Consider the following 21,279-nt stretch of genomic DNA (forward strand, 5'->3'; position numbering starts at 1 on the left):
GGGGGGGGGGGAAGAGGGAGACAGGCTGCAGGTGGGGACACAGGCTGGGGGCGGGGGGTAGAGGGAGACAGGCTGCGGGGGGGGGCGGAGAGGGAGACAGGCTGGGGTGGGGAGGGAGACAGGCTGGGGTGGGGGGGGGGGGGGGAAGAGGGAGACAGGCTCGGGTGGGGGGGGGGGGGAGAGGGAGACAGGCTGGGGTAGGGGTGGGGGGAGAGACAGGCTGGGGGGGGGGAAAGAGAGACAGACTGGGGGCGGGGGGGAGAGGGAGACAGGCTGGGGGGGGGGGGGAGAGAGGGAGACAGGCTGGGGTAGGGGTGGGGGGAAGAGAGAGACAGGCTGGGGGAGGCGGAGGAAAGAGTGAGAGAGACTGGGGGAGAGAGACTGGGAGAGACTGTGGTGTGGGCAAATCGTGGGGAGCAAATCGGAGGGGAGAGAGCGAACTCAGGGAAGACGGATCACATTCTTCCAGCCCCCTACAAGGGACATCGCTGGAGTGGATGATATCCAGAAGTCATGACATTGTCACTATTCACTTCATACCCAATAAACCTGTTAACAATCCGTACACAATGCCCCATCTATGGTGGTGGTGGAAGGATGCACTTGGACTGGGGTAAGGCAAAGTGGATCGAGTTACAATTTGCAAAGTCAGTGAGACCATCCCAAGGTCTCAGAAACAAATCCAGATTTTGCTTGAAGGAATTCAGTGAGTCTGCATCCACCACATGAAAGCGCAGCTTGTTCCAGAGGTCTACTATTCTCTGTGAAAAGAATCACCTCCTGACATCTAACCTAGATCTAGCCTTAAACAACTTAAATTGCCTTACCTATTTCATTGAAATAAACTGTCAGCTGGAACACTGTCTATTCCCTTCATTATCTTATCAAGTTAAATCATATCCCCCCCCCTAAGTTTACACTGCTCTAAGGTAAAGAATCTCAACCCTTTTAATCTATCTTGATAATTAAGATACTTTAGGCTTGGAATTAGTCTAGTGGCCCTCTTCTGAACCCTTTCCAGAGCCTTAATATCACCCACCATGTGCTCAGATCAGCCATGATCTTATTGAATGGCAGAGCAGGCCCAAAGGGCCAAATGCCTATTCCTGCTCTTATTTCATATGTTCTTATGACTGGTCAGATGGACACAGAAGTGGCAAATGGAATTCAATCCAGAGAAGTGTGAGGTAATGCATTTGGGGAGGGCTAACTAGGCAAGGGTATACACAATAAATGATAGAATACTGAGAAGCGTAAAGGAACAAAGGCACCTTGGAGTGCATATCCACAGATCACTGAATGGAGCAGGACAGGTAGATAAGGTGGTTAAGAAGGCATACAGGATGCTTTCCTTTATTAGCTGAGGCAAAGAATACAAGAGCAGGGAGGTTATGCTTTATGTGTATAAAACATTAGTAGGGGCCTAGATAGTGTGGCTAGGAAGGACCTTTTTCGGTGCCGTGCTTCTGCCATCCTTCGCCAAACGCCCGCACCTCCCCCGTTCGCCCACACCCCCCGCTCCCCATTCGCCCATTGCCCGCACCCCCGCTCTTCGCACAATGCCCGCACCCCCCGTTCGCCCAATGCCTGCACCACTCCCGCACCCCCCGTTCGCCCATCGCCCGCACCCCCCCGTTCGCCCATCGCCCGCACCCCCCATTCGCCCAACGCCCGCACCCCCCCCCATTCGCCCAACGCCCGCACCCCCCCGTTCGCCCAACGCTCGCACCCCCCCGTTCGCCCATCACCCACACTCCCCGTTCGCCCATCACCCACACTCCCCGTTCGCCCATCACCCACACTCCCCGTTTGCCCATCACCCACACTCCCCGTTCGCCCATCACCCACACTCCCCGTTCGCCCATCACCCACACTCCCCGTTCGCCCATCACCCACACTCCCCGTTCGCCCATCACCCACACTCCCCGTTCGCCCATCACCCACACTCCCCGTTCGCCCATCACCCACACTCCCCGTTCGCCCATCACCCACACTCCCCGTTCGCCCATCACCCACACTCCCCGTTCGCCCATCACCCACACTCCCCGTTCGCCCATCACCCACACTCCCCGTTCGCTGAACACGCAACAAAATTAGGAATTTCGTGCAATTGTTACTTTATTGAAAAAATGTTTCAATATTATTCTGCTAAATGAAACAGGTAAGAATATTTACACATACATACCTCACGTTACACGCAAGGTACAGCTTTGATTGACTACACTTTATAAGAATGTTTTGCTACCAGTATGTTATAGTTACTTACATTGTTAAGGAAAGAAAACATATAATAAGTTACTTAAATATTCTCAAATACACAAAGTGCATCAGTTTAATTTTGTGCTGCTTTTCAATATTTTCAATTCAATGTCAACATTTATGGTGAGTCTTGGACTCTGACCAGATGCCCCAAGACATACGATCCAGTTCTTAAGTAGCATCAAAGCCAAAAGGAGAATCAGAAGCTTCTTATATTAAAAAAAACATTGCATACGACACAAAAGAGCTTGCAATATCATTAAAATGCTAAGCGGTGGAAATGAAAAGTAACAATTAAAGAATTGGTGTTTTTTATACAGAACCCCTAATACACTGAGCCCTGCAAAGATGCTGGCAATAGGATTGCACTGTTACATTAGTTAAACACCTGAGGCCCGAAATTCTGGGAGCTGGAGTGGGCGAGTATTGGGTACATGGATTGGGGTGGGGCAGGAGGATGGGATTATTGGGAATTTGGGGCAGGACCCGTCTCTGCTGGGATGTGCATAAGGCAGTGGAGATTCTGGTCTGTGGGGGCACCCAGCCCCTTTCGTCAAGGGAGAGGAGCGGGGTGTGGGGGGGGTGGTAAAGGCGAGTCTCGGGGAATCCCCATGGGAATTCTTTGTTAGGCCTAATGGAATGTGCCTCAGAACATGCCAAGACTGAAGGTAATCGATCCTGGAAACAAAGACACACAAGAAATAAATCTTGTCTTCGGCCCAAGGTCGATGGCAGAGTGGGATTCCTACAATTTTGGGGTGGAGGAGTATGGGGAAAGGGAATTGCAGGAGGGAGCTCCAGTTGAATAGTTGGCACAGGTATGATAGGGCAAATGGGCTCCTGGTGTGCTGAAATTTCTATGATTCTATTAAATAAACTGCTCCTTGATCTGAAATATACATGTGCTATGAGGAATAATACATCGGAACTCAAAGGATTAATTCTTGATCATCCAAAGTCTTTTTCTACTTTATGGGATCCCAGTTTCACTATAATTATAAGGCAATATACGATAGAGTAGTGGCATGATACAAACAGGCCCAAAACTAGCCAGAATACCTGACAACTTGGTACTATTACCAGATACATTTTACGTTTTAGAGTTATGACATTTTATCTTCCAGGATACTTTGGTGCAGTTGTGATATTTGCTGAGGAAAGTAAAACAAATACTGTTGGATAATAATTCAAGGAGTGAGAGGAATCTTCATACACTGAGTATGGGTCTAGAATGGACTGAGAGTGATCTTCATATACCGAGTATGGGTCGAGAATAGATTGAGAGGGATCTTCATACACAGAGTATGGGTATAGAATGGTCTGAGAGAGGAATCTTCATACAGTGTGTATGGGTCTGGAATGGACTAAGAGGGAGCTTCACACACTGAGTATGGGTCTAGAATGGACTGTGAGGGGGATCATCATACACTAAGTATGGGTCTAGAATGGACTGAGAAAGAAATCTCCATACATGGAATATGGGTCCAGAATGGACTGTGAGAGCGATCTTCATACACGGAGTATGGGTCTAGAATGGACTGCGAGAGGGAGTTTCAAACATGGAATATGGGTCTAGAATGGACTGAGAGAGATCTTCATACACTGAGTAGGGGTCTAGAGTGGACTGTGAGAGGGTGTTTCATACACTGAGTATTGGTCCAGAATGGACTGTGAGAGGGAGTTTCATACACTGAGTATGGGTGTAGAATGGACTGAGAGAGGGAGTTTCATACATGGAATATGGGTGTAGAATGGACTGTGAGAGGGAGTTTCATACACTGAGTATGGGTGTAGAATGGACTATGAGAGGGAGTTTCATGCACTGAGTATAGGTCCAGAATGGACTGTGAGAGGGAGTTTCATACAATGAGTATGGGTGTAGAATGGACTATGAGAGGGAGTTTCATACATGGAATATGGGTGTAGAATGGACTGTGAGAGGGAGCTTCATACATTGAGGAGGGGTCTGGAATTGACCTGAACTGCAATTCAATGGCTGTGTATTGTACAATCTCAACACAGGATTCACAAACTGAGATAATTTGAGACAGCAGTGGCTGATTTTTCGAACGTGGATTTGAATGCACGCCAGTCAGAAATAAACGCCGGCAATTGCCTCAGCGCTGTAAGTTTGGCGGAAACCCTGTCTATGCGGCTACCCAGGAGGCACGTCGGTCCGTCAGCAGAACTCCCCACCTCCCCTGACCCACCCCGACCCCCAAGCACGTTTACGGCCATCATTTGAACTCCACTCTGCTTCCTTCACTTACTCTTTGAATTTTGAACTGTTACTTTATCAACAGCTCACACTGTGCAAAGCAGAGTGAAGGAATGAAAGACACCCAGTGCCTGTGTGTGTTCATGGAATGGTTACTCGGGTGACAGGGTGGCCTTTAATTCCAACATTTGAAAGCTGTTTTCTAAATAAGGCCTTTATCTGACCCAGAGTGCTGCACCAGGGGCTGGGGATGTAATGATATACATGACAGTCCTATGAAGATCAGCTCCTTGAAGACCCGCTCAATATTTCTAGGGCTGTAGATTTTCTGTTCATCTTATCGGGGGAACTTGGAATCTAAACAGCATATAAAGAAACAGGAAGTTAGTGACTCTGGATGATTGCCTTGTCTTTTGGCTACAGATAACTTTTGTGTTGATCCTAAGTAACTACCATTTCACAAAATGTATTCAATGACTAGTTGATTTCCCTTGTAGTCTTCAGATGTTGTCCTTATTTTTATATATTTCCATTGCAAATTCCTATGTCTACATATATAATTGACACTGCCAATGTAAACTTGTCACACTCTAATTGCCGCCAGTTGTAACATTGAAATTTTCTCTGTGATCACATCTTACTGAATTTCCTAATCTAAATGATTGCCAGTTTCTGTTTTTTGATCAACCAAATCTCTCTCAATGTGAATTCAACCAACAATTTTTTCTTGGTAACTGAAATTATAATGTCCAAAATGAAGTTTTAAACAAAATATATATATTTTTAAATTGACTCTTTCAATACAAGAACTTACATGTAGATAGAGCCTTTCATGACCAAATGCTTTACAGCCATGAAGTACGTTTCGAAGTGTAGTCACTGTTGTAACGTAGGAAATGCGGCAGCAAAGCCCCACAAACAGCAATGAGATAAATAACCAGATAATCTGTTTAAGTTATGTTGGTTGAAGGATAACTATTGTCCAGGACACTCCCCTGCTCTTTGAGTAGTATCATGGGATCTTTTGCATGCACCCGAGAGGGCAGATTGGGTCTCGGTTTAAAATCTCATCCGAAAGACAGCACCTCTGATTACATTGGATTGTCAGGTTAGGTGATGTGCTCAAGTCTCGAGAGTAGAACTTGAACTCATGACCTTCCGACTCAGAGGTGAAGTTGGTATCACTAAACCAAGGCTGATACCGAATACAATTTAATAAATACACATTAATAATACAGTAATACCATTAACATTATCTACTTAATTGCCTTTTGTGTCTTCTATAGTCATAAGAACATAAGAAATAGGAATAGGAGTAGGCCATACAGCCCCTCAAGCCTGCTCCGCCATTCAATAAGATCATGGCTGATCTGATCATGGACTCAGCTCCACTTTCCTGCCCGCTCCCCATAACCCCTTATCCCCCTATCATTTAAGAAACTGTCTATTTCTGTCTTAAATTTATTCAATGTCCCAGCTTCCACAGCTCTCTGAGGCAGCGAATTCTGAGAGAAGAAATTTCTCCTCATCTCTGTTTTTATTCTGAGATCATGCCCTCTAGTTCTAGTCTCCCCCATCAGTGGAAACATCCTCTCTGCATCCACCTTGCCAAGCCCCCTCATAATCTTATACGTTTCGATAAGATCACCTCTCATTCTTCTGAATTCCAATGAGTAGAGGCCCAACCTACTCAACTTTTCCTCATAAGTCAACCTCCTCATCCCCGGAATCAACCTAGTGAACCTTCTCTGAACTGCCTCCAAAGCAAGTATATCCTTTTGTAAATATGGAATCCAAAACTGCACGCAGTATTCCAGGTGGGCCTCACCAATACCTTGTACAGCTGTAGCAAGACTTCCCTGCTTTTGTACTCCATCCCCTTTGCAATAAAGGCCAAGATACCATTGGCCTTCCTGATCACCTGCTGTACCTGCATACTATCCTTTTGTGTTTCATGCACAAGTACCCCCAGGTCCCACTGTACTGCGGCACTTTGCAATCTTTCTCCATTTAAATAATAACTTGCTCTTTGATATTTTTTTTAGCCAAAGTGCATGACTACACACTTTCCAACATTATACTCCATCTGCCAAATTTTTGCCCACTCACTTAGCCTGTCTATGTCCTTTTGCAGATTTTTTGTGTCCTCCTCAGACATTGCTTTTCCTCCCATCTTTGTATCGTCAGCAAACTTGGCTACGTTACACTCAGTCCCTTCTTCCAAGTCGTTAATATAGATTGTAAATAGTTGGGGTCCCAGCACTGATCCCTGCGGCACCCCACTCGTTACTGATTACCAACCAGAGAATGAACCATTTATCTCGACTCTCTGTTCTCCAATCCTCTATCCATGCTAATATATTACCCCCAACCCTGTGAACTTTTATCTTGTGCAGTAACCTTTTATGTGGCACCTTGTCACATACCTTCTGGAAGTCCAAATACATCACCATCCACTGGTTCCCCTTTATCCACCCTGTTCGTTACATCATCAAAGAATTCCAGCAAATTTGTCAAACATGACTTCCCCTTCATAAATCCATGCTGACTCTGCCTGACCAAATTTTGCTTTTCCAAATGTCCTGCCACTGCTTCTTTAATAATGGACTCCAACATTTTCCCAACCACAGATGTTAGGCTAACTGGTCTATAGTCGTCATAGTTTGTACTTGAAGGCCTCAACCTGTCTCAAAAGCCTGGACTGTGATATTTTTACCCTACGAGTTGAGAGAGAGCATTTCATCACAGCAATGCATTCCGAGCATAATTTTCCATCATATAATCTGTGCAAGAGCAAAACATTGAAAGATAGCAGGGTGTGTCCCCTCAATCTGTGAGGATTTGAGTTTCTATACTTTTTCCAAAAGACCTTGAAAAAACTAGTGAGTACTTTCAAAATGTTTATATTAGACAAGAGATTAAATCATATAAATATATTATAATTGCGCTTTTCTATTCTGAACTACTCACAGAAAAACAGATGCAGCAGATGTGAACAGCAACAGCTGTTATCAGGTGAGAGGACACAGCCATAGAGGTTTGAATATTCATTTTGTTGATGGTGAGAAACAAAAGCAGGTTGTTTGTCGAGATTGGATGTTTTTTAGTCAATCAGTGGTTTGGTTATACGTAGTCACTTAAAATATTTATCGTAAAGCATTTTTGAGAGACGGGCGGGTGGACGGAGAGAGGCGGGGCGGGGGACGCGGGGCGAAGGGGGGACCACGGGGCGAGGGGGGGACCACGGGGCGAGGGGGGGGACGCGGGGCGAGGACGCGGGGCGAGGGGGGGACGCGGGGCGAGGCGGGCACGGGGCGAGGGGGGATGGGCACGGGGCGAGGGGGGACGGGCACGGGGCGAGGGGGGATGGGCATGGGGCGAGGGGGGGACGCGGAGCGAAGGGGGGATGTGGGGCGAGGGGGACGAAGGGCTACGATCCACAGTGCCGTACAATGACACTTACTGACTAAGGTAGGCACTGGCACACAATCTGCTTCCAATCTGGATTGCTCACTTCCATACAATGGTGTTTATTCAATACAATACTCACTGCCATACAATGACGATTATTGACCACAATAGTCACTGGCCATACATTGACTACAATACTCACGGTCATACAATGACAATTATTGACTACAATACTCACTGTCATCATCACCATCATAGGCGGTCCCTCGAACGAGGATGACTTGCTTCCACACAAAAAGGGATGAGTTCGCAGATGTTTCAATATGAAGGACCTGATATTCCAGTCCTGAACTCGAGGGGTGGAAGATGCCTGTGCATGGATATTTTTTAGCGTGTGGTGACCGTTGCACATCAGCCACCACACGGGCTCGGCCTTTATCCAGTGGCAAGGGTTAACCAGGCCGAATGGAGACCTGCTCTGCTGCACGGACCTAGTGCGCGCACATATCACAGTGTGGCTGGCCCGTGCTGCCCCTGGCTCTTCTGGGCCCCGTACCCCATTCGCCACACCTCCGCACCAAACATTCACCGTACCTCTGCCGCGATCTCTCACCGCTCCTCTGCCACGATCTCTCATCGCACCCCCGCACCAAACATTTGCCGCACCTCTGCCGCGATCTCTCACCGCTCCTCTGCCACGATCTCTCACCGCATCCCCGCACCAAACATTTGTCGCACCTCCGCCGCGATCTCTCGCCGAATCTCAGCCACGATCCCTCACCGCTCCTCCGACCCGATCATCCGCCGCATTTCTGCCTCGATCTCTTGCCGCTTCTCCGCCTCAATCATTCGTCACACCTCCGGCACAATCTCTCGCCGCTCACCCGCCCCGACCTTCCCACTCCTCTGTTGTATCTGAGCCCCGGCGATGTTCCTGCCCACGCTCCAAACAGCGACCTGGGTTTTGATGACGTCACCCAGTCGCCCACCTCGAAGCCGTCGCACACTTGGAGAAGCTCGTGCTGGAAATTGTAGTGGCACGCTCCAGCTCTTTTATCCTTCTGACCTGTGCTGGTGTCCTCTCGATGGAGTGCGGGCCCCTCGATCATATGACCAGTTGCAGTGTGGAATCGCTTGCAGTTGCACATTGTATGGTAGTCAGTCCTTGTTTGGAGAGTGGGAGAAAGTCCACCACTCCAAACAAGGACTGACTACCATACAATGCGCAACTGCAAGTGATGCATTCCACTGCAATTTATGTCGGTGATCTCTCCACGTTTTCGAGGTATGCACGCGAGAGGGTGTCTGCTAGATACATTTCTTTTCCTGGTTGATACTTTATTTCAACGTCATATTGGTTGAGCCCAATGAGCAGACGTTGTAGTCACTTGGGTGCTGCAGATAACGGTTTGTGTCGTATAGCAACCAAAGGCTTATGGTCTGTATAGCGTGATCTTCCGACCGTATACATATTGATGGCTTTGTTCCATTCTGAAGACGTGAGCAAGCAGCTCGTTTTCGATTTGAGTGTAACGCGTTTCTGCTGGACTGAGCGCTCGGCTCGCGTATGCAATTGGTTGTCCCTGTTGCAAAGGACGAATCCTTGCTGGAAGCATCTCCTTGACCTTTGGTTGCAAGTTTGTGGTCAAAGTTGTTTGACAGCTTCAAACGCTTTGTCTTGTTCTTCAGTCCATTTCCAGACCGAGTCTTTACGAATAAGCCATTGCAGAGGCTCGCTGAGGTCTGAAAGTTCTGGCAAAAATTTTGCGAGGTACTTTGTCATGCCGACAAATCGTTGTACACCTGCGACATCCTGCGGTTTCTGCATTTCATTGATTGTGACCACTTTGCTTGGATCGGCTGTGAGTCCATCACTAGACAGTATGTGTCCCATGTATTTCACTTGGGAGCTCTTGTATTCGAAATTATCGACAATGACGATTAATGACTACAATACTCAGCCATACAATGACAATTATTGACTACAATACTCACTGCCATTCAATGATGATTATTGACTGCAATATTCACTGTCATACAATGACGATTATTGATTATAATACTCACTGTCATACATCATCATAGGCAGTCCCTCAAATCGAGGATGACTTGCTTCCACGTCAAAAAGTTCACAGGTATTTCAATGATGGACCTAAAATTCCAGGTCCGAACTGAAGCTTGAAGGGTGGAAGATGCCTGTGCTTGGATTTTTTTAACGTGTGGTGACCGTTGCACACCAGCCACCACACGAGCTTGACAGAGCGAGGTCTTGGTCCAGTAGCAAGGATTAACCAAGACAACTGGAGACCAGCTCTGCGCACACATATCGCAGTGTGGTCTGGCCCGTGCTGCCCCTGGGCCCTCGTCTCTTCTGGGCCCCAAACTCACGCCTCTCCTGGGCCCCGATCACGTCCCTCTACAGTCTCTCGCCGCTCCTTCGCCCCTACCTCGCCGCTCCTGCTGTACCTGCCCACGCTCCAATCACCGACCTGGATCTTGGTGACGTCACTTTTCACTGCCGTTGCTCTCCTGCTCCAGCTTGTGCTGTTGCCTGGAGTGGTGTGCCGTCACGCTGCTCCTTCCACTCCCCAGCCTGCTCCGATGGTGCTCGCAGGCCGGGGGCCGCACAGACATACAATGATGATTATTGACTACAATACTCACTGCCATGCGATGCTGCTTGCGGAGCTGTTTAACTCTCACAAGGTCCATAGCCACAGCCACGTGCTCTGCAGTACGTTCAAGGTCATCTGCGTATCTCTTTATCAGCACCATCGGAATTCCACAGCGACCATGCTGAAACATCGTAAAAGAGGACATGGTCCCGTCAGGAAAGAATTATGACAAGTTTAAAATAAAAATGACAAAAATTGAGCCAGTTGGTCGTTGCTTTTCCTGCTGCTAAGCTTGTTCTTCACTGGTATTTACTGATCAAACTGAACTGCATTTGATTGGCTCACATTGTCAATCAGACACTTGATTGGTACCTTCACAGGCACATGGTTCTTTCAACCAATCATCAATCATTGCCATGTCGGCATCGAGTATTTTCTGGTGTGGTAACTGCATTAGATATTTAATGAGTTGCCTTCTTTGTTATTGGTGAGGTGAGAGTATAAGGGGAGGGGTCAACATTCGAGGATCTCTGCCGTGCTGCTGTGACAACAGCAGAGTGAGGTAGACATCCCACCACAGCCAACTGTGGCTACGAATGTCGACTCTGCCACAAATTGCCAGTTGGACGCATTGGGTCCTGAAGTTTCCATGTGTGATGCTCAGGATGCCCTGTTCAGGATGTATTGGAGGCTTGATGTTTGATGGAGTGGTTTCGTGGCAATGCAATGTGGTAGAGGAGGCCTGCCTCACAATGAAGCATCTGCACAGTGAGGGCAGGTTAGTGAGTGTGGACCTACACAGTCACCACAGCATCCCTGTGAAGCATCTCAGTCACCAGCTTCCACCCCCTAATCCCAAGGGAGCAGTATTCACCCATTCGTAGCTTATGCCCTCCTTTCCTGAAGGTCCAGTGCAGCAATTAGGGGCAGAGGAGTATGACCATGTGGAAGATGATGAGGAGCAGCAGGAAGGAAGAATATTCAACTATGGCGATATTGAGGAATAGAATGCTGAGGACAAGGGTCCCTGGAGCAGGATTCTACCCCATATACCATGTGAGGATGGATGTGTTGGGTGACTAATAGTGGGAGTGTGGAGACGGGGCAGTTGGCTACAGGAGGTCATGTGATGGAACCTTCCATAATACGTCCAACTAGAGTTGTAACCCTATCAGGGACGTCAGCAGTGGTGATCTGAATGTCTACTCCACCACAGATCTACCATCTTAAGGGCTTCCACAGGAATTTCAGAGCCTCTGTTTCAGGTCTGACTGGTGCGTCTACACTTCAATTCTATGGAAAGTCTACACTTCAATTCTATAGAACGTTGATACGTCCTTTAATTGGGCTCATGGGCTTAGTACTAGCCATAGGACACTTGTTCCCCAAGAGGAATAACCAGCTTCGTTCATACCTTGTCAGAGTAGGGTTTCTCGGTGAGATCAATTGCTTCTGATTCTAACTTGTTTTCGATTAGCGTTTCCAGTTCTGCTTCTCTCATCCGGGGGGCTTTTCTTCCAGATACGGAACACAACTTAATTCCCAGTTGTGGTATGCAGGCAGTCTCTGGTAAGCGAGGGGGTTGAGTAGCCAAGGGTAAGCTGACCGGCTCTACAGTGGAACATTGAACATGTAAGTTAGAGGCCAATCCAGACCTACTAGTGATGGAAGGGTTTGACTTGTTCAAATTATCAGGCACGAGATGGATTCCATTTCTCATATACTCTCTGCATTTCTTGACAGGCACTGGAGGTGGCTGGGAAGGGTTTTTGGAATGTGGCCTGGTTTCAGTCATAAGCTCCTTGCTTTCTGTTGAATTACAGATCTCTGCTCTGTCTCCACATCCTTCCATAAAATGGTGGCGTTGCTGAATGCTCAGAGGTGGGGGTGTTGTGGTTTGATTGGGCAGGACGCATTTTGTAATTGGAGATGGGACGTTCTTCTCTTCTGAGAACTTAAGTGGGTTGCAGACTAGGTCCTTTAATTGTGTAGTTTGAAGACCAGTAGCATTGACTGGTGCTGTTTGTGTTTCTGCCGCTACACAAGGAACTGCACTTGGCCTGCAGAATTCCCTTGCACTGCAGTTATGAGGCTTCATGCTGGAGATTTTCTTGATATCTGGCTCCACACCGAGTTTACCTTGCTGCGGCAGAGCAGCACGTGTTCCTGTATCCAAGACGGTGTTTGATGGAGAAACAGCTTCACTGTGCAAATCATCTAAAGAGCGAGATCTTTGCCACTGCTTTTGAACAGCACGGGAATGTGCCAAGTCCTCACAACTTACGCTGACCTGCAACTTTTGGCAACTTGTCCTTCTGAGAGGCACTGAATGGCCATCGTAATCAAACTGTACATAGACAAACTTTAGGGAACTGCATGGGGCCTGAGGCTTAGCAATGCACTTCTCTTTATCGCTTCCAAAGTGTAAATTTTCACTAGTTTGTGTGAGGTGAAGTGCCGGATAGTTTGATGGTGGGCACCTGAACTGCGACTCCGGGTTTGCCAATGATCCTGTGGATACTAATGGCCAAGACTTTCTGCTTTTTCCTAAAGACAAGAAAAAACAGTTAGAATTGCCGATAATGCAAACACAAAGTTAAAAGCAGTCTTACCTAACTGATGCCAGGAATAATACTAAGGTGTCAGCTGAACCAGAAAGTTTTGGGATCAAGTTCCACTCCTGTGACTTGAGCACATAAACCAGGCTCACACTTCCAGTGCAGTACGGAAGGAGTAGTGCAGTGTCGGTGGGGTCATCTTTCAGATGAGACAAACTGAGATCCCAGCTGCCCTCTCGGGTGGGTGCAAAGGATCTCTCGGCACTATTTCGAAGACAAACAGGCGAGTTCTCCCTGGTCACCTGGCCAATAGTTATTCCTCAGGCAACATCATTAAAAACAGATTATCTGGTCGTTTATCTCATTGCTGTTTATGGGACCTTGCTGGATGCACTTCGATAGATTTTTGTTGGGTAAGAGTATCAAGGGATTTGCAGCAAAGGCAGATTAAATGAAGTTGAGGTGCAGATCAGTCATGATCTAACTGAATGGTGGAGCAGGCTCAAGGGGCTGAATGGCCTACTCCTGTTCCTATGGTCTTTTCCTGTCCATCATTTTCGCATGTTCGTGTATATATAAATGCAAATCCTTTCCTTCAGTTGGTCAACAGCACCAAACGTGACTCTTGCTAGAACAGCATTGTAGGGAAAAGTACCCTCTGACCCAGTATAGCCTTTGCTATTGTTTCTGAACAGCACGGGGTCAAGTTCTCACAACTATCACCGACCCTCAGCGTTTGGCAGGTTGTCCTTTTGCAGGTCCATCCCCATGTCCAAAATGAAAAAGTTGGAGAAATTCAATGGGGTTGGGAAGGATCAACATATGCAGCCCAAGTGAAACATCGATTCAGCTGCTTGGCCCAGTGTTCTCCTTGGGGAGCAGGTGCACAGGAGGCTTCCATCTAGCCTTCGGGACGAAGGGAATTCTTGCTCCCATGGACGTACCAAAGAATTTTGGAAGAGCTTTCATTGACTCTTTTCATGGAACAAGAGTGTCATTCAGTTATCTGGCTGTCTTTCTTGTCACAGTATTTGGGGGAGCCAAAGGTTTTTAACAGGCAAAAGAGGAAATAAAGAATAATGCTGTACCACCCAAATGTTAAAATTCTGGTCATATTAAGTGATCAATTCCCCCGAGATCAATTACCAACCCTCCCTCAGCTGTTTTGGTTCTTATTTGGTATACAAAGGGGCTCACCCTGCTCTCAGCAGGTACAGTCTATGTTGGGCCTATCAGCTGGTGCGCATGGCAGATATCTCAAGCACTTTCAGCAGAAGATTTTCCCTCCCCCCGACTGGAAATTGAACCACCATGCAGATAATTCAACCCATTTCCATCCTCCTACCCAACCATAATCTCAGGTCCTTTGCTGTAATATGGATGAGAGCTGCAAGATCATTCAGTGCTGCAATATGGATCTGTACTGCAATATGGAAGAAAAACTTGCATTTATATAGTGCCTTTCATGACCAACGGACATCCCAAAGCATTTACAGCCAGTGAAGTAGTTTTTTTGAATTGCAGTCACTGTTGTAACGTAGAAAATGTGTCAGTCAATTTGCGCACAGCAAGATCCCACAAACAGCAATGTGATCATGACCAGATAATCTATTTTAGTGATGTTGGTTGAGGGATATTGGCCAGGACACCGGGGATAACTCCCCTGCTCTTTTTTGAAACAGTGCCATGGGATCTTTTATGTCCACTTGAGAGGGCAGACAGGGCCTCAGTTTAACATCTCATCTAAAAAATGGCACCTCAGACAATGCAGCACTCCCTCAATACTGCACTGGAGTGTGCTGAAGTTTCTGGAGTGGGACTTGAACCCACAATCTTCTGGCTCAGAGACGAGGGTGCTACCCAGAGCCATAGCTAAACATTGGACCAAAGCTGTAATATGGATCCATGCAGTAATACGGACCTATACGGATTTGTGTTGTGATACAGATTAGTGCTGTAATTATAGATCAGTGATGTAACAGGGACTAATGCTGTACTGTGATAAGTGCTGCAATATGGCACAGTGCAGTAATACAACTCCATGCTGTAATATCAATCAACCACTTCCTCATTTTAGACAGTACCACTAAGCTGTTAATTACCGGGTTGACATTTTAGCCACGGAGCCAGGTGTACATTTTGGGATAAAACTGGTGGGCTCCCCGGGACTTTCACATTCGCACTGCCAGTGTGATAGGAATTATGCCAGGACCTTGAAACAAAATCTGTCTGAAGTACGCTCAGCATCAAGATTGCTATGGATTTCCATTTGCTAACATCTGTAGTGGCGACTTGACTAACTGAATACTTTCGTTAAGGAACCTACAGATGGAGCTCAGTTATCCTCGATGTGTACACAGAAATAAATCCAAGAATAGAGAAAAAGGCACATAAAAACCAAGCAATGTCTCAAGCACGCCAACATAGAGAAAGAAAGAACTTGCATTTATATAGCACCTGTCACAACCTCAGGACATCCCAAAGCGCTTTACAGCCAATGAAGTACTGTACTTTTAAAGTGTTGTCTATCACTATTGTAATGTAAGAAACGTGGCAACCAATGTTTGCACAGCAAGGTCCCACAAACAGCAATGTGATAATGACCAGATCATTGAGAGATGTCGATTGAGGGATAAATATTGGCCAGTATACTGAGAACTCCCCTTCTTTGAAATAGTGCCGTGGGATCTTTTACGCCCACCCGAGGGGGCAGAGTGCCTTGGTTTAACAACTATCCCTAAAAGACGGCACCCTCCAACAGTGCAGCACCCCCTCAGTACTGTACTGGAGGGTCAGCCAGGATTATGCGCTCAAGTCCCTGAGAAAGCGAGTGCAGCATCTTTAGAAAGCAGTTGCTCCGAGTTAGTTTTAGCTGCGCCTACCATTCTCGGGGTATCCACTCTCCTCAAAGCAGCCTGAATCCCAGGGAATGTGTCTCTGCAGGTCTGGACCAGCGTGCTTAAGGGAAAAGTGGGGCAAAATCTCCTGAGAGGCACATTCACCAGCCGGGTCCTTATCACTGTTACCTGTAAGAAGAAAACATTAAATGTCGAGAGTACAGCTGTGCGAATTAAAACTAATAAGAGATGCAAAAAAAATGTGAAAACCATCATTAAACATCACTGGTGTCTTTTGCCAAGTACTGAAATTCTTCTTCATTTCACTGTATTTTGAGTTGAACTTACTTCACTATAGCTGTTTAATGGTAGGAACTGTTTCAAGTTGTTTTATGTGGTACCTGTAGACTAGTTCAGCTAGTCTCAGGTTTACTACTTGGATCTATGATGTGATCAGCTGTTTCCTGTTTGGCTGCTGTGTAAGTGAAGCCAGTATAAATCGGAGTTTGTTGCCAATAGATTAGTCTTGAACTGCAATAGACCAGTGGAGTGTGTAAGGACAGGACAGGACAGTGTGTTTTGCCTTAGAGGGAGTTCAGCCTTATGATGTAGTTGGATTAAAATTATACTTGAGGGGTTAAATCGCTAAGTTATTCTGTTTAATTTGATTACATTTCTAAGAGAAAACAGTTTAATTTGGTACGGGGGAACAGCTGAAGACAGTCATGTGCAGTCGTTGTACATGGTGGGAGATCCTGGATACTTTGTGTGTCCAGGGTAACAACACATGCAGCAAGTATCTCCAACTGCTTGGACTCGAGCTCAAGGTTTCTGACCTTGAGGAACAGCTGGTGCCATTCTCTTGCATACAGGAGGCTGAAGGATTCTCGGAATGCACCTTCCAGGAGGTGGTCAAATGAGTTAGCGAGGAAGGGAATTTGGTGACTATCCATTGGGACAGGAAGAGGAAACAGAGACCATGTCAACTGTTGTGTATGGAGAAAAAGTCAGACTGAACACTGTGAGCTCAATATAAAGTGTGACCGTAGTCTTTTATTGCAGGTCTGAGTGCCTCTTCAACCTGTGAAGCTTCCTTAGATACCTGTGCTCCCAAGGGATTATGGGATCCCTTGGGACTCCAGGGGATGAGCCCTCTGGTGGCTGTACAGAGTAAATACAAGTCCACATATATAACATCAACATTTAAGAATAGGTTCGATAAGTGGATGAAGGAAAGGGGGATAAGGGATATGGGAACAGAGTGGGCATATGGGATTAGGGCTATTTGTTTGTGTGGAAGGACTGATTGGGGCCGAATGGCCTGTTCTGTGTTCTAATTTCTATGGAATTCTGTGCAATAAATCTGAAGTGGTCAGCTTCGCAAACATTCCAAGAACAAATTTTTAAAAATTTAATTCAAAAACAAAGAATGAAGGGAAGGATCAGGAGATTTTTATTTTCCACACAGAAGGTCATTCGGGCATGAATCAGAAACACGGGTGGAAGAGAATCTATAAATAGATAAATTATTTGAAAAATAAAATGTTACACCGGTGCAGAGACTAAGGGGAAAGGGTGTGGGGAAACTCAGAGCTGGCACAGGTGCACAGAGCTGAGTGGCTTCCTCCTATGCTATAAAATTCTACAATTACATTCTGAGAACATTTTACATGCATAAGTCGGTGTTTCTCCAAAAGTAATTGATGGTGTGAAGTTCTTTGGATTTTTTTAAGATGTTGAAACATCCCAAAGATTCCTTTCTTTTATTAACATTAACTAAGGTGATGCAACAATAAAGCTTAATAATTATTCCTGGTCTTGCCTCAACTGCATGACTGCAATTATTACTATCCACCTTGATCCAGAAACTCGCCAGATCCACACGGGGAACAGACGCTCAACCCCTCCACACGGCAGCACTTGCCCTGGTGTACTCCACAGCAGAGTACTGCTCTCTGGCATGGCTACCCAGTCCGCTTGACAAATCCGTTGATATCCAGCTGAATTCTACGATGAGAATTATCACCGGTACGCTTTTATCAACACCAACACTTTGGCTGCCCGTGCTTGCACACATCACATCACCAGGCCTACACCGCGAATATGCAGCCTCCAGAGAATACAACCACTACACCAGCAAAGACATGCAAATCCAGGCCGACTTGAACAACCTACCACCAACCCATCTCAAATCTAGGCGGCCATTTTGGACCGTCGCCGAAGCCCTTCAGCCTTGATGACCGATGTCAAAATGCTTCCTTGTAGAGGTCCCCACAGTACAACCTGTAGGATCAAACCGTCCTCGCAAACAGTGGACAACCGCCTCAGAACTGGTCATGGTGGATGCTGCCACCTTCTCCATAGGTGGATGATTAAAGCATCCCCATCATGTGACTGTGGAGCTCCTAATCAGACCCTGGAGCACGTCATTGAGCACTGCCCTCAGAGGAAATTTGCAGGCAGCCTACAAGATATCCACGCTGTTACACCGGAAGCTTTGGCCCGGATATCCAACTTGACAACATTGACATTTGATTTTGCTTTGCTACTACCATACGAAAGAAGACGACTGTACCAATAAAGGCACTGCTCTTACTGTCATAGTCGTGCAGCAGTTCGACAGCTGTCAGCAGCTGGGACCTGTGCTGTGGTTCCAGAATGTTTAGTTCATCCAAGTCCTCCTCCTGCAGTAGCTTGAACGTGTCCAGGTCCTCGTACCCATTCAACAGCAGAGTCGGCATGTGTTGCTGTAAACGGAACAAGCACAACAGAGTGACGGAGAATATCAAATGGGGAGGGAGGACGGGGGAGAGCGGAGGACATTCTCATAGGTCTACTCCTCGGGCCACTAGGAGAGCCTTTCGTGTGCCTCCTTCTGGGGCCTAGCGGGAGAATCGGAGAAACTTGGAAAAATATGGGTTAATAAATGAAAGTCAGCACTGATCTGTTAAAGGCAAATTGGATTTGATTAACTTCATTGAATTCTTTGATGAAATAACGATGAGGGTAGTTCAGTTTATGTTGTGTAAATAGACTTTTAAAAAAGTGTTTGCTAAAGTACCACATAATGGGCTCAAAATTGGCCCACTCCTTTTTTCAGCGCACTTACCAGAGATGCGCCGCTTTTCTGCGTTGAAAAGTGCTCCGAAAAAAATCGGTCCCCACTTTGGACGCTGTCTGGCCTTTCCCGGGTCTTCGTGCAGCGTGGCCAGTCGGGTTGGGGGCGGAGCCAGTGTCCCGCGCTGAAAACAGTGCCACAACATCTGCACATGCGCGTTGGAGTATGTGCGCATGCTCAGTAGCTCCTGCCCCCAGCCTCTCAGTGTACGTGCTGCAGCGTGGGACCCGATCATCATCATCATCATCATCCCAGCTGCTGGTGCGTCCCGCCCCTATCCCAGGCCGAGTGGCCTACCACACAGGCCAGCCTGCTGCCTTCCCGGGCTAAAGATGAAGGTAAGGTAGGACTTACGTCTATATTTGGATATTTTGAAAAAATTATGTAAATATGTTTTGTCACTTGTGAATAGTGGTGACCATTTGTCAAGCCTATTCACCTGATGCTATTGTGAAAGAAGAACATAAGTGACGGAGGAACACAGAGAATATATCTTATTTATTGAAGTAGACTTTATTTAGATAATATGAGCTAAATTTTGGCCCAGTATAATCATTGCAAACAAATAGTTGTTTAAATTAGTTGTGAGATTAGAGCAACTTAATTCAACTATCTTTTTCTTCTTTTATTTTTGTAGTTTAAGCTACCATGAATGCTTCTGTTGTATAGTAAATTAACTTTGTGAAGTTTGTCATATGATGTCCAGTATAGCTGTTTGATCCTATTCACATTCTTTAGTCAAGTCATTAAGTTCTGCTGGCCTCCGATATACCTCCCTGCGCTGATTTCTTAACTCTCCGCAAGGGTTTTCACAAGAGACGACATTCGCTGGCCTAAGTTAGTTTGGAGTAACTATTAGCTGGCCAAAGTGGCCTAAATGGCCAAAATGGGCGCAGGTGGCTGGTAACAGCCCCTTTTGAAAAAAACTTTAAAAATCCTAATTAACTCACTTACACTGGTGCAAATTGAATGTGCAAAATGTGGATTTTTAAGATACTCCAGAAAAATCAAGTTGCTCTAAAAAAAAGAGCAACTCCTGGCCAATTTTGAGCCCATTTGACCTGTGAGCAAAATTGAAGCCCGGAGGATTAAGGGGACAGTGGTTGCATAATTGGCTAAGGGACAGAAAACAGAGGGTAGTGGTGAACAGTTGTTTTTCAGACTGGAGGGAAATATTCAGTGGTGTCCCCCAGGGGTCAGTATTGGGAGCACTGCTCTTTTTGATAAATATTAATGACCTGGACTTGGGCACAATTTCAATGTTTACTCAGAAATGTAGTAAACAGTGAAGACTCCAGAGTAAGACTCCAGGAGGACATAGACAGGCTGACGAATTAGGCAGATGAAATTTAGCACAGAGAAGTGTGAAATTATTAATTTTGGTAGGAAAAATGAAGAGAGGCAATATAAAGTAAATGGTACAATTTTAAAGGAGTTAGCAGGAACAGAGAGACCTGGGGATGCATGGACATGTGTCTTTGAAGGTGGCAGGGCAAGTTGAGAAAGCTGATAAAAAGGCATACGGGATCCTTATTACTATTACAACTTGCATTTATATAACGCCTTTAAAATCGCAAAACATCCGAAGGCACTTAACAAAAGCGATATCAATAAAAACATTTTTGACACTGAGCCACAGGGGATAGGACAAATGACCAAAAGTTTGGTCAAAGAGGTAAGTTTTAAGGAGCATCTTAAAGGAGGAGGGGTAGGGAAGCGGAGAGGTTTAGGGAAGGAATTCCAGAGCTTCGGGCCAAGCAGCTGAAAGCATAGCCGATAGGGAGGGATGATGCCACAGAAGGATTTGAAAGAAAGAAGAAAAAACAAGACTTGCATTTATATAGTGCCTTTCAAGTCCACCAGACGTCCCAAAGCGTTTTACAGCCAATTTTTGAAGTGTAGTCACTGTTGTCATGTAGGAAATGCGGCAGCCAATTTGCGCACAGCAAGCTCCCACAAACAGCAATGTGATAATGACCAGATAATTTTTTTTGGCGATTTTGATTAAGGGACAAATATTAGCCAGGACACCGGGGATAACTCCCTGCTCGTCTTCAAAATAGTGCCATGGGACCTTTTACATCCACGAGAGAGCAGACTGGGAATCAGTTTTAGCATCTCAGCACTGCACGGGAGTGTCAGCCTAGATTTTTTTGTGCTGGAGTGGGACTTGAACCCACAAACTTCTGACTCAGAGGTAAGACTGCTGCCAACTGAGCCACGGCTGACACACAAAAGGCTAAAAACAAGGATGAGGATTATA

General features: G+C 46.3%; 1 protein-coding gene across 2 annotated transcripts in view; it reads right to left on the reverse strand.

The window, feature by feature from the left end:
• Positions 1–4,500: 4,500 nt before the first annotated feature.
• Positions 4,501–21,279, reverse strand: part of sash1a (SAM and SH3 domain containing 1a) — a 260,951-nt gene continuing 244,172 nt past the window's right edge. For both annotated transcript variants that reach the window (XM_070889949.1, XM_070889950.1), the window contains exons 15-19: positions 18,495–18,645; positions 15,944–16,087; positions 11,918–13,050; positions 10,553–10,684; positions 4,501–4,834 (exon numbers count right to left, since the gene is read on the reverse strand). In XM_070889949.1, coding sequence (XP_070746050.1) covers positions 4,760–4,834; positions 10,553–10,684; positions 11,918–13,050; positions 15,944–16,087; positions 18,495–18,645 — 1,635 coding nt within the window. In that variant the 3' untranslated portion in view covers positions 4,501–4,759. The remainder of the gene's footprint in view (positions 4,835–10,552; positions 10,685–11,917; positions 13,051–15,943; positions 16,088–18,494; positions 18,646–21,279) is intronic.

The sequence above is a fragment of the Pristiophorus japonicus genome, chromosome 9, assembly GCF_044704955.1.
Source record: "Pristiophorus japonicus isolate sPriJap1 chromosome 9, sPriJap1.hap1, whole genome shotgun sequence".
In the NCBI taxonomy this organism is placed as follows: Eukaryota; Metazoa; Chordata; class Chondrichthyes; family Pristiophoridae; genus Pristiophorus; species Pristiophorus japonicus.